The sequence below is a fragment of the Manacus candei genome, unplaced genomic scaffold, assembly GCF_025592945.1.
Source record: "Manacus candei isolate 608988 ecotype Guabito, Panama unplaced genomic scaffold, ASM2559294v1 h1tg000103l, whole genome shotgun sequence".
Lineage (NCBI taxonomy): Eukaryota > Metazoa > Chordata > Aves > Passeriformes > Pipridae > Manacus > Manacus candei.
The window spans coordinates 522803-536797 of record NW_026138151.1 but is presented as its reverse complement, the minus strand read 5'-3'; the positions used below and the strand labels follow the sequence as shown (position 1 = coordinate 536797).

The window sequence follows — 13995 nt, the reverse complement described above, 5'->3', positions numbered from 1 at the left end:
CTGGTCTTTTCTCCAGTCACTTTTGCTAAGCTGCAGCTTGACAGATGTCAAGCACAAAGGAGGTTATATTATATTTGGTATTTTGCTCAGTGCAACTGGCTCAGCATCTGCAGCCAGCACTTAAACTCTTGTTCAGTGGACCTGAAGGAACAAGATCTCCCAACGTACCTGGTACGTGTGTGGGTTAAATTATTTCTTCCCTTCTTTTTTATTGGAGTCACATAATTATGTGAGAAAGTCTTGTGAAATGATAGTAGTAACTCTGGGCAATAACTGGATGGCATTTCACAGCACATCTTCTTACTGTTGTAAAGGCTCTGAGGAGCCCCCAAAATGGGCACTTCAAAGCAAAGCAAGTTGCTGGTACAGCCCCATTTTGAATATAAATAAAGATTCATTGTCTTTTTTAATATAAATACAGGCTTTTCAGCTCAGATTTTTCAGCCTGAAAGTAAGAGCACGATATTGTTCACCACGATTTTGTGCTGATGGGGAATCAGATGGTCTTTTTCTTTTGAGAAAACCTTAATACACGAGGCAGTTGGATGTGAAAGAGAGATAGCTATTGATGCAGGTTTTCTAATCATTTATCCAGAACTCATATGCTGGGTAGATTTTATTAAACTTGTACTGATGGATGACTCAAGGCTTTCTATTACCTGTTATCACATGTTTGCTGATACTCGTGGAGCCAATATTTATCGAGTGCTAGCACTAAGACTTATTACTGTAGTCCAGGAAGAAATATGACTGTGCTGGCAGGATTGAAGGAGGCTTTATTATCCTGCATGACAGTGAAGGATAGTTTGGGTGAATGTTCTGGTTGTGACTTTATGGCCTGACCCAGCTTCCACTGAAACCAATAAAGGAGTAGAGTGGCCCTTAGAGGTGAGGGGAATGAAGTTAAAATTGCTGTTATCTGTGTCCATCATGGGACTCTCTGGACCATTAGATTGGAGAGTATGTGGGGTGCTGTTCTCTGACAAACAGGAGGGTTTTAAGACTTTTCTCTGGTGAGGAATGTGCAGAATGATACAATGGTTAACAAAATCTGTGCTTATCTTGGGCAAGCTTCAATGAAGGAGATACTGAAACCTTAAATGGAAATAAAGGGAAGGTAACCCAAAGTTACTTACTGCTGTTTTTTGGTTTTAAGGTTTAGGCTTTTCCCTACTGTGATTTGATAAGTGAATTTCTGAGCTATATAAAACACTTTTCTGCTCTTATTTATTCTCTCTTTTCGTCTTTGACCCAATTGATTGGACCCTAAATGTTGCACTGCTGTTTTCAGAGAGCCTGACTTGTGCTTGCCTTGAGGTGTTTTGTGAGCTATTTTTTTCAATGATAAATACTGATGCTTCATTAAAAGAATGAGCTTAATTTTTGTGTCGCTTTCTCCTGCCTGATATGGGAAGTTTCTACACTATGAACCTCCTCAGTATCAAACTCCACTTCAGCTTTAATTTGGAGGGTTTCAGAGATGTGATCTTGCAGTGTGTTGAGCCTGCTTGTGTTGGCCCAGCAAAATACCAATGCTATTAAGCTTCCCTGAGATTCGATCTCCTAAAAATAAGCAGTTATTTCAGAGGCTTGGAGCCCAAGTGCTGGAGTAATACTGGCAGAGCCACCCTTCCAGACTGTAATTGGCTCTGGATTTGTGTATACAGTATGCTACTTTATGTGCTTAGAGCATATTATATGTGGCATGACTAATGATTTTCCCTTTTCCTCCTTTTTTTCTCTTTTTTTTTCCTTTTTCTTTTTTCCTTTTCCATAAACACAAGGCTCAGGTTGAAGCTAAGAAGGAACATGAGGGAGCAGTTCAGTTGCTAGAGGTAAGATACTCTGTGTTACCTTTACCTATTCAGGTTCCCTTCTGAATGTGATAACTTTACAGTATCATCACTTCTGAAAGTTCCAAGGAATGTGTAGGCAGATAGATTTTTTTTTTTTAATCTTCTATTATAATTTCATCCTCTAAGGTTTATAATTCAGTTAGGAGTGCATTAAGCTGAGCTGTTGGAAGTGATTTGTGTACCTCAGTTTCTCATTTGGGACCTTTTTTTTTTGTAAAATACTATTAAAATAGAAAGTGATTAATTACGAGAAATATTATTTATTAGGCTGGAAATATAGCTGCAAATACCAATCTGTTATCTAATGTTCCTAATTAAATACTGGCTAATAAACATAAGGCAACATGTTAAAAAACTAAAAAGTTTAAACCTAATGAAAGAATTTAGATGCTTCAAATAACCTTAAAAGGGTGTGGTAGAGAGAGAACACTTCATTTTTCTGCCTGATGAAAAGAAAAGGCATTAAATGTTTTTTGAGGGTTAATGTATCCTAAAGAACAGGCAATACCATGGATTGATCGTAGCAAGGGCATTGCCAATATTTCATCTAAAAATCTGTTTTTAGCAAAAGCTGATTTCTAGTCTGTTTAGCTTCCCACAGTATTTCTGTGTGTCCACTTGCTGGTCATATCTTGGTGAAAGGTGTTTTTTCAGGTGCATCGATCAACTGTAAAGAAAAAATAATTAAAGAATTCGTTCATAAAAATCAATATTCCCACAGCACGTGTTTTGCTCATAGCCTTTCGTATTCACCATATATATTAAGTTTGTTTTAGCTTTCAGAACACAAGATTAAATTATTATTTAATGCCTGGTGGAAAGTATATAATGCAGGAAAGCATAATTAAAAACAAGGCAGGCAAGAGATTATTTACCCCCCTCAAGCTGAGCACAATTCCTGTGTAGCTGATTTGTCTGCAACCTGCGATCTGCACAACCCCACCAAGGTTGCCAAAGCTTTTGCTTTTTATTGCCACAAGTGCATTATTGTTTTAGCATTTTATTTAATGTGCCTTTTGCAGTTTGAGATCAGCAGCAATATTGATTTCTGAAGCGTTCTGTAGCGTGGTTTGTGTTAATGCATGTCTTTACACGTGGAACTGTTCTAATATACTTCGCTTTGAAATGTAAAAACAAAACAAAAGTATTCAAAACTGTTTTTATTTCTTTGGTTATTTCACATCTCTTTGTTTACTGTGTCTTGTTTGGGATTTATTGCTTTGCACTTCATCCAGAACACCTTGGACAGCATGCAGGTATTTTAGGGCATAAATTCTCCTTTCCCTGTCCTGAGTCCTGCACCTTTCCCTCTAAAATGAGTACGATAGCCCTACCTAAACTTGCATGGGATGCGTGCCAGAACCATTGTTATGCAAGCATGCTTTGCATTTTTATTTTTTTTTGGCCAAACACCAAATCATCAAAATTAGACTTTTATTCCACGAGAAATTAATCTTGGCATGATTTGATGAGAACTCAGATCCTGATTTTGGAAGTCAAATTTCTTAAGAGCATGCCCATTAGGAATGGTTTGGTAGTTTATTCACCACTGTAAACTTTCTGACTGTGTGGATTTTGTCTGAATTCAGATTGTTTCGCTGTTAATACAGAGACTATTTTATGTGGTATTTTCACCTGAGGTTGATTTGAACCACCCAGTGAAAGCTACTGCTGCCAAGAACAGCTAAACTATATCTCCCCAGCAGAACATGTGAGTTAATTACCAGTCTGAATTCAAACCTGTCCACTTGGAAAGTTGCTCATCATCTTCCCTGTCTCGTGTGAACAGTATCTGTCTTGTAATGGATGAAGTCTCTGCTTCATTTTCTGTTTTAGAAGCCATTTGAACTTTAGAAGCAGCACCATGGGTTGTATGAGAAACTTGGCGGGTGCCAAGTGACAGACATTCAATCTGTCTGCAGCGGGGAATGTCTCTTCATACAACCACTGCTGTAGGCAGAGCCACTTTTAGGGAGGTCTGGTAGACTTGGCACCTCTGTGCCATCGTTATCAGGGCAGGAGGAAGCACGACAGAGCATAAAAACCCAGATTTTATGGCTGTGAGCACACGCCCCGCTCCGCACTGACGTCCATGGATGTGTAGGTTTTCTCCAGCGAGGTGAGTCTGGCTGGCTGACAGCAAACCAAGCACGTGCCTGAAGCCAAGAAACGAGGATGAGCACAGGGAATGCTTCCTGGTAGCTGCACTGAGGATCTTAGGGCCCTTTTTTCTTTATATAGTACCAGCTTTGTGCTCACTTCTAACTCACAACCTTAAGCAGTAAAAGCATTTCTCTTCCAGGCTTCCCACTGTCATGACAGAACAACTTGAAATTTCCACATATTCAGAAGAAAAGACAAAGGCGGCATATACTGAGATGCATATACTTCTAAAATTAATAGATAATAATACATTACTGTTTCTTCAAAAACATTTTTAAGACGGGCTTAGCATCTTGATGAGATTTGGATTGTGATGTTTTTATTTTTCATTTTATGCTAGAGTTTCCAAAACTGCATGTAGAAAAGTCAGTGTATATTCTTAGAGGGTCAAATAGCTCATCCTTAAAAGGGGGGACCAAAAACTCAGACCAGTTTACTTCTTTGTTTGCTTAATGTCCTTTTAAAATCGTACATAGATGTCATATTCTTGCAGCAAATTAACAAGCAGCAAAGGCTCACATTTCAGTCCCTCAAAACCACAGCAAAGGGATGAAAAACTAAAAAAAACCCCAAGCATTTAATGTTTGTGTAAAACTCCCACAATGTCTCTGATTCTTACAGGGTTTTGTTTTATAACAGATCAGATGGATACCCTGAGACATCTTTAGCAGAAATAAATTAATTGGTGTTATGAACACAGAGAAATTTTATCTTTGAAATTCACTCCGGCTTTAAAAAAGTATTTTTTACGAGAAAAGGAAGAAACAGTACCACCTTCTGTAGTAGAAAATTTGGATTTCTGGGTTCTTCTGGGTGCTATAAGTGTTTTCCTTGTCTTTAGCTGAGCTAGGATCCTTTTAGAGGTGGTATGTAATATATGTTTTCTTGATATGTAAAATGTGCAGTTTTTCTTACATGAACAAAGACATGTTTTGTCTTTGAGAAAACCCAAACTCTTAGTTCAGTTGAATGAATTTAATTGATTCCTTTGTTACAACAGTTGTTTAACGAGGCATATACTATAAAAGGGAGTTTTAATGAAGGAAAGTGATATTTATTCATCACAAAGCACCAGTCCAGGATACAATACATCACCTTTTCATACAAGGAGCCCATTAGTGCCTCTGCTGAGCTACTTCTGCTGCTTTGGGTCACAGCACATAGACCTGGGTTCTCCCTGGGTCTCCAGTGGCCTTCCCTCTGCCACATTTCCAGAGCACAGGCCAACTGGTTGCCCCTATGTGAAAATCAAACCTCACAAAGGAAAACTCTCAGGAGCTTCTCTGATTCTTCATTCTTTGCAAGAGGTGTTAATATGTTCTTTCCTAACTCTCTGGGTACTCCAGATTTGTGGGTTTTGTCTTCTGTGCAGATTGAATAAAATGCAGATTGAAATTTAAATTCATTGTACTGAAAACATTATTATATCCTTAATTTAGCTGGTACAATGAATGTGCAGAATGTGGATAAAAGGCTTTTTCATGCTCTAGTGTCTTTACTACTCTTCATATGTTCTGAGTAAAAGTGGTAGAAAAAAATCCTGAATTCCCAGGCCCTTTGTCATTTCTTTCAGTCAGGGAATCTTTCTTCACATCACCTTATCCATTTTCTCATACCAGGAATTCATAAGCTGTATGTAGGCAAATTTCCCAGGTCAGCACAGAAGTTCTCTTTTGTTTTATGTTCTTTTTTAAGTTCTCTTTTGTTAAAGCCTGATGCCTCAAAATTAAAATGAAAATGTTTGCCAGCAATGACATTTTGGTGCTTCTCACAGCCTTTCAACCAACCTCCTCTTGCTGGAGTCTGGAGTACTTTGTGTGGTTTGGCTTTAAAGAGAGGAGCATTGGTTTTGGAAGGGAATTCAGCCAGTACCTGGGCCTAAATTCTGCATGAGCCACTGTGGGTTTTTTTTTGTTCTTGTTGGGTTTTAACACATAAATGTTAATCCAGCCATTTAGGAGGTTTATACATAATAGCAGAGGATGGGCAAATCTCAGAAAAATACCTGAGTTTTAGAAAAAGTTGGAAGAGCACACCACAAAACTGACATTCAGATGTGTGTAGAAGTCACAAAGCTGTAGGACCTCTTTGCAGGTGTTCTTGACAGTGGTTTTTTGAGCACTGCCAAAATATAAGATGAGGAATTTCCCCTTTGGAAACTGAGGACGAAAGGAGAAATCACCTCAGTATTCCAGGGTTCCCACCAGGCTGAGAATCACAGGGAGATCGTGGGCCTGTTTACCCCAAATAGTTTGCCTCTCCTGGCTTCCTGGTCCTTCAGAAAAATCTGATGGAGTCAGAGCTCTGATCCCAGCGTTGTGTCCTGGTTGTGCAGGCCAAGGTGCGGGAGCTGGAGGAGAAATGCCGGACGCAGAGCGAGCAATTTAACCTCCTGTCCAGAGAGCTGGAGAAGTTTCGGCAGCAGGCAGGGAAGATTGACCTCCTGAGCAGCAACACGTTGGCACCCTCAGATATCTCTGGTTCTCCTGGTAAATCTCTATCCCAGTTAATGAATGGAATAGCCACTTCTATAGGCAAAGGTAAGGACCAGCCTTTTGTTTGTGGGTGTCGGTTCTGCCCTGTAGGTTTTCCAGTGCAACTCTGTGATGTAAACACAGTTTGCTGTACAAATGGAGGGTGGAATCCACTCCTGTTCCCGTTTTGTGACTTGTTTAAATTTCAAAGTATCTCTTAAGCCTTCACTGAGCTCATTCCAGTTTTATTTGGGCACAGCTGGGAGCACAATTCTCTCTAACTGTTGTTGGGTGTAGTGATAAGAGACCAGTTCAGTGTTAAATTGTGTGTTTCTTATGTAAAAATATACTTCCATTGTAAGAAGAAGGACTGTCTGCATGTACAGGCTTTGTTGTGAAACCTTCCCTGTTTCAGGGACACAGAGGTAGGTCTGCTATCTTGTTGAAGTAGCAGTTCATTGGGAAAGCAAGCACAGAGACACACACACACTGTACTGGCCATTACATAGAAGAGAAGTGTAAATAGAGATGGGTAGAAAATAGAGGAACTGAACGAAGTATTTTGACAGACACCAAAGTGGTTTTGGCTTAATTTCATTTGTTCAGCAGAAATGATGCACTTCTCCACAAAAAAATTGAAAGTAAAACATTAAAAAAATTAAAATTGAAGCAAACACTGTCTACAAAACACAGATTCTTGTATAAAGTGATTTCGGCTGAAAATGAGTTTCCTGGGGATATATTTTAACAGAACTGGGTGAGGATAATATCTACAGTTGCTTGCTAAACTGTGCAAAGGTACGTTTAAATTTTTAACTGTGTTTCAAATAGTATTTAAAGATGTAACTCCCAGTTGTTCTAGAAACAGAAGAGCCTCGACAAAAATATTATTGATTTGAGTTTGAAAACAAGTGGAGAATGTAAAGTTTGAAAAACAAGAAAAATTGATTTACATGTGTATTGTTGTTCTTACACTTAGAGTGCCCAGGACAGTCCACAGTGTGTGGTTATCCAAGATCTGTGTTGAACTTTCACTGGGTTGTCTCCTGTTGCCAGAGGCAACGGCTCTCCTAAGTACAGAGCCTTGTAAACCATCCATTATTCATATGAAAATTGCAAAGGTCAAGGCAAGGGGTTACCTGAGCACACTTGGAAATCACTTCCATGTAAATCACCGTTGGATTGTGTATTATCAGGATGTTATTCTCGAGGCTGAGGAGTGTCCTCACCAGCTCAGTGAAGAATCACTTCACTTGTTCTGCAAAAAAACAGCTGTCAGTTAATTCCCTTCACTTGCAAATTCACCAAAGGTTGTTTTAAAATAAGTGTGAAAAGGAACTGGAAATATGGAATAGTCTCGACTTTTCTCCCTAAGCTTCTAGAAAAACCCTGAGCAACAGGTCCCAGGAATCACAAATCATTTCCCTGCTGCTGCAGACGAGCAGTGATTTTCAGTGAAGGGTGCTAAACCCAATGTGAAACCAAGTCAAAGGGAAGCAAGGTGACATCCTTCTTTCATTTCAGTTCAGTAACTCTGTATTTTGTGTGCCTTGGGTTCTTGAGCACAAAATTGGAGCTGTTGGCAGTCTTGCCCACTGTGGTGCATGTTAATTCATAGGCTTTTCTGGAGCTGCAGGTTTTACTTAACTGGATGTCAAAGTGCAGTAAATGGAGAATTCTGGAGGCATTACCTGATAGCCATAAGAATTTAGTAGAAATTTCCTTAATACCAGCAGCATTAGCTCTTCATGTCTTCTAAGGACAGGATTTTCAAATTAGTTCAAATTAATTTTAAAGAAAAGGTAGTTAGGTATTGAAATGTCCTTCAGGCACCTGGGGAAGGTCCAGCCTGTATCACTGCAATTGATTTAAACAAGTTCCCATCCCCAAATGAAAATCACCTGAACTTTTTAAGATACTCAGTCAAACTCTCCAAACTAGTAAAATACCAATGGAAAAACCTTTTTAAAAACCTTCAAAACATACCAAACAGAAATATTCCATGTAATCCTTGAGTAAAGGCACAGCAAATGCAGCCAGGTCTGTACTGAAGGCATTTAAAGGCTGTAAATCTTTCCCCATAACCTTTTGATTTTTTTATGTGACTAAGAATTCAGGCCCTGCAGCACCAGTGAATAAACATCAGAAATCCTTGGACAACATTCATTCTCAGTATGAATGCACTGATAACAATAAAGTGATGTTTGAGCAAGTGGGCAGGATTTCTAATAACTGAAATCAGCCCTTCCACAATAATGATGGTAACGTACAGCAAGTTCTTCAAACCAGAAGTGTAATTATTTTTATTATGTGTGAGGAAGAAAGAACACAAGAGGGAACACAGGGACAGCTTTCAAAGCAAAGCAAATGACGGAAATGAGATCAGTTTATGACCAGCTGCTTTGCCTTAATTGGTGATGTTTGAATGTATCAAGAAATGAAATAAACCCAGCCAGAATGGATTAGAGCATTAAAAGTTCACTTTAAGCATATAATAATGTCACAATCAGATAGAGAAACCTTAAGATTTATTATTCATCAGACAAGAGGCTCGTCTAAATGGTCTTTCTGGGTAATTTAGGTAGTCCATATGGAATCAGCAATTGCAATAAATAAAATGGAGAGTCTAATTGTAATGCAAGTATGGGCAGCTTTAATTCTCCTGAAACATTTCAATTAGGCCTGGTGATCTTCCTTTCCTCTTGAAAGGGTGTTCTTCAGACTTTAACAGGTATTTGCCAGGCATGGGAAAATAATGGCCATTTTGAGCATATATTGATTTCACAAAGACTTTATGGATAAAAACCCCGTGGCTTTATAGGGTTCTTTTCTAGTATTTAGAGAAAAAAAAGAGACATTTCTAGATGCTGCTGCATTTTCTTAAGAGCTGACCTCTTGTACTCTCCATTTTAAAATGTGGTTTTTCCAGAGGGCAGATATAAAAGGAAAGGTGTTTCGTTTGGGTTTTTTTTTGCTTGGTTTGTAGTTAACAAGCTTTAAAACAGTCTGTAGGTCTCATTCCTCCACAGTCTGTAGCTCAAGCCCAGGGACATCATGCAGCCTTTTTTGTCTGTATCCTGTATTCACAACCTGCAGGAGTAGCTCTCCTCTGTAGAAATGATCAGGAGATGACAGAGGTTCAGGAGGTTTTAGGAGGAATTTGCTTCATGCACTGTGAGTCCCAATTTTGGTTTGTGGTTTTTTTTGTTTGTTTTTTTTTTTTTTTTTGCAAAGGCATTACTTGATGATGCCTGTGTTTATTTTTTTTAAAATCCAACTGTGGCTCTACATACATAGAATCTACATGAATTTACATATATTATCTAAGTATCTCATGACCTTTTAAAAAGGCTCCTCTCCAGAACACACAGGAACTCACTGCTAAAGCTGCATGATAAGGCCCACATGAAAATCAGTTCTTTCCAGTTTACTGCAGATATTAGAAGACCTTGAAAATGCAGTAATTTTTAAACTGCTTTAAGAAATAGCTCACGTTGTGGCCCTAGAGAAAAGCAGTCCCACAGTATGGAAGGAGCCTTAGAGGATCAGCTTCTGTTGTTTCACACACACTTTCCTAAGGAGACAGGAGCTGATGGCACCCTGTGTGGATCTTATTGACAAGGGAGATGCTCCATTGCACAAGTAGCCAAATAAATGGAGAAACAGAGGACACTGAAGGCAGCAATTAGTCCAGTTAGGAAGACAGATCCATTTTGCAGAGCTAGACTTGGGGCAGAAGCTGCACTTCCACATACCTTGATGGATATTCCAGTGACTCTGATGGGAGGTGAGTTATCTATGTGGGCATACATGTGTCCAGCCACTAATGCAATCACAACAACATAGTTTTCTCTTCTACATGTTAAAGATTCAGGGCAAATTCTATGTATTCTGTCTCACAAGCAAAAATAATAAGACAGATCAATATCTTCCAGCATCCTGATACTCCTGGAGTTCCTGATAATGCATGTCCCTATCCTAGTTATCCTATATGTATGCAAAGCAAGGGCTAGATTGTCCTAGAATCTTTCTCCACATTTGCCATGTTGTGCAACTAATTTAAAAACAAAGCCTGAAGAATCCAGGAGGTATGAGACCAAACAGCAGTTTCCTTTGAATGAATAATCACAGTTGGCCCAATTATTTATAGGCTTGGCGCTGACAGGCTGATATGGCAAGCACATTAACAGCAAACAGAAGGAGCTAAATTGGCTGAAGGTTTCTGAACAGGGATGACTTTTTTGTTATATATGTGAGAAAGGTTCCAAGAATAAAAAATGTGCCCTTTTCCAGCCTGGGGATTGCTGTAAGCGGGACTGGCTGTAATTAATCTTTTGTGTGGTGAGTTGTATATTACCCTGCTGTCAATGGGCTTAAGCTGTCCTGCTGTAAATTACAGTGATGCAGAGAAAATTAATCATAATGGACTAATGAGAACACCAGAAAAACCCTCTGATGATATTCTTGGAGCTTATTCTCCTCTGCAGTATGAATAAAGAGGTTCCACTGATAATTCCTGGTGACGTGGTCTGGGAAGCTGCAGTTCAGTAGCAAAACATTGCTGTCCAGACTTCTGGCAGAAGAGGAGAGGAAATGCTGAACCTACACATATTCAGGAAAATTAGAGCATAGGCTCATTATGTTAATGAAAAGGAGAATGCACTCTGCATATCTGGATGTGTCAGCAAGGACTGTGCTTTGCTGTAGTTTCTGCTCACGCTGCAGGTGTAACTAAGCTCAGTTTACAATCTCCTGCTGTCCTGTGGTCTGGGGACTAAACTAACAGTAAAAGGGAAAAAATGTAGAAGTATTTTATATAACACTTTGTTAGTCTGTCTTGCAACCTGGATGATGTTCTTTTTAATTGTCTCCCCTCACCTCTAGGCCTGATTTTCACTGGAGTCAGTGGGAGATAAGAGAGATCAGCCTCCTTGGGTTATTCAGTGTGCAGTATACGCTGCCTTTTCATTTTCTTAAAACTGTTTTTAAAAGCACAACAAAAATATTCAAAAAGGATTTCTGAAGATTTTTCCTTTCTCATAGCCCAAATCTTCCATTTTTTTAGAAACTGGAGAGATGGAACTGTGATCAAATTACGTGTTTTAGTGCTGGTGTTAAAGAGGAACTCTCACGAAGTATGAAGCAGGTGCTCTTGGCACTTGCTGCCTGACAAAAGTCAAACCACTTCATTTGAAAATGAACATCCTGCCAGCTAAATCATTAGCATTTCAGTCACTTTCTCAGAAGACAAATGTATGACTTGGTTCTACAGAGTCCCCAAAAGAAATAAAGGTTCTAACAGCAGCTCGTTAGTGCTGGGTATGTTAAACAGCAGGTCAGGTAACTTCTCTGTACATATTAAGGTGCTCAGAATGAAGGTGGACTTTTTCTCAATAAGGAAAAATTGAACTTTGAATTTTTTGAGTTAAAATACCTTCACTTTCTACATTATGTTTTGTTATATATGGTTGATTTATGTGATTTACCAAGAGACTGGGAATGAGTAGGCAGAGCCTTTTGTGTTCTACCTACTGTAGTCTTTTTCTAGAAGGATTTTTAACAGGAGGAGAAAATAACTCACTGCTGCTTATTAGTTGGCAGTATTTCTGCTTGAGAGCAATTCCTTATTCTCGTGTGTGTTTTGTTCACTGCCAGTTCATGAAAGTCCTTCTGGAAGTCGCTGTGTGATCTCAGAGTTTATAAGACCCCTCCAAATATCTGGAGACAAACCAGAACAACTGTCTGTCAAACCTACATTCCTGTCCAAGTCAAGATCTGGTACCCCAAGATGCAGATTTGATTCAGACGTGAGTCTTTTTAAATTTCTTACTGAAAATGTGTGTTACAGGGGCCAAGACTCCTCTGCCCCAGGGGGCTGATGCGGGTTGATCCATTGGCTTTTAAAAAGTCAAGACATGAATGTTCTCATTTTCTGAGGCAGCTCGAGAACACGATCAGTGGGAACATAACTGATATTTTCAAGGCAGACACCACCTGCTAACAGCCTTTCCAGCCTTTCCAGCCTTTCCAGCACCCTCTTAAACTGATACTGAGCCTGTAAAATGGAAGTGGAAGTTGCAGGCTGTTGTCACCAAAGTCTTCCACCATCCAGCTGTTGCATCTGGTATTTAATTGTACTTTTGAAAGGTTCTGTTCCTCCTTTCTTAGAAAGGTTTTCTGCTTTTTGGTAGGATTCTGGTAGAAATCCAGTGGGAGGCTCAGAAGAACTTTTCAAAGCTGCCATAAAAAGTTGTTTGTTAATATTTAGGAGAAATGTTATAAATAAAAATAGGCATGGGACAAATTTTGGAAAACTTTTTAGAAGGGCATAATTTTCTATTAAATACTAAAAGGTCTGGTTCGTATGGGCAAATACCCATGAGGAAATGATCTTTAGATTTTACCCCTCACTTTGTAGTCTGGAATCCCTTTCTTAATCTTTACAGGAGTAAATAAATTGCAACTGTGCATATTTTCTTTCTATATTATATAAGTTCATTGCTATTGAACCTGTGAAAATTGATAGAAACAAATGTTTCTAAATGGATCACAAGCCTGAGTATTGTGTAGGACACTCAACAAAATATTAGATTCTTGTATAGGAGGAATTCCATGGGCATATCTAAGGATTATCCACAAGAAATATTTGTGTATATTTGTGTAGCAGCATTACTGAAAAGTGGAAACATTCACTGCTTTTAGAAGAGGCCACAGAAAAAGTAGTCAAAGCAGAAAAAGCAGCTTAGCAAGGAGACTTAGGGAAGCAGAACTAACAGCAAGGAACAGAAAAAGCACACGTCAAATTTAATTCCCTTTTTCTATTATTTTTTGAGTTATCTCTCACTGAGAATGTCAAGCCCTCTTTTGGAGAATTGTACTTTTTGTGCCTTCTAGAGTGTAATTATGTGATACATACTTACATTATGCAAGCTCACAGAAATTAAGCTCCATTCCTTTTCAGAGATATCCAGACCTAAGGGAGAGTGTATGAATAAAATCTAAAAATGGAGCATAACGCTGGGAAGTCTGAAATAAATAAGGAAAAAAAAAAAAGTGACACTCTGCAAAAAGTATATTTGCAACTGCCCTGGTTGTCACTGGTGCCAAAGTCTTCTAGAATAACCATTCTTGGTTGAGTTATGCACCATATAAAGGTGGCAGGGTGATAATCCTTGGAAATGTGCATACATCCCCAAATTCTACACAGGGGAAAATACCTGTTAGTGTCCTCTTCACTGGGGTCAAGTGTAGGCAGAATAGTGTGTGCTGTGCTAACCCACCTCTTGAGAGTTAATTCAGAGGAAAAGTGTATTAACTCAGTGTTTTTCTGGTGTACTTTTGACAGGGACCAGTTTAGAGCTGAAAGTTGCAGTTCAATATTCACTCTGTTTAGACGGTAAAATTGCAATCAATTTTTGGACAATTCATGTTATTTGATCCCACTGTTTACCTGGCATTTCTATTTTGATTAAAGTTCTCTCAAGCACAGGCAAAGAGTTGGT

The 13995-nt window shown here is 38.9% G+C and overlaps 1 protein-coding gene across 3 annotated transcripts in view; it reads left to right on the top strand.

Moving 5' to 3' along the window:
• RIMBP2 (RIMS binding protein 2) overlaps nt 1-13995 on the top strand; it is a 130204-nt gene that overhangs the window by 84768 nt on the left and 31441 nt on the right. For 2 of the 3 annotated variants that reach the window (XM_051769129.1, XM_051769130.1), the window contains 3 exons: nt 1785-1835; nt 6355-6559; nt 12149-12300. In XM_051769129.1, the coding sequence (XP_051625089.1) occupies nt 1785-1835; nt 6355-6559; nt 12149-12300 (408 nt within the window). Of the gene's footprint in view, nt 1-1784; nt 1836-3091; nt 3113-6354; nt 6560-12148; nt 12301-13995 lie in introns of all 3 variants that reach the window. The other variant, XM_051769128.1, reaches the window with a different exon arrangement.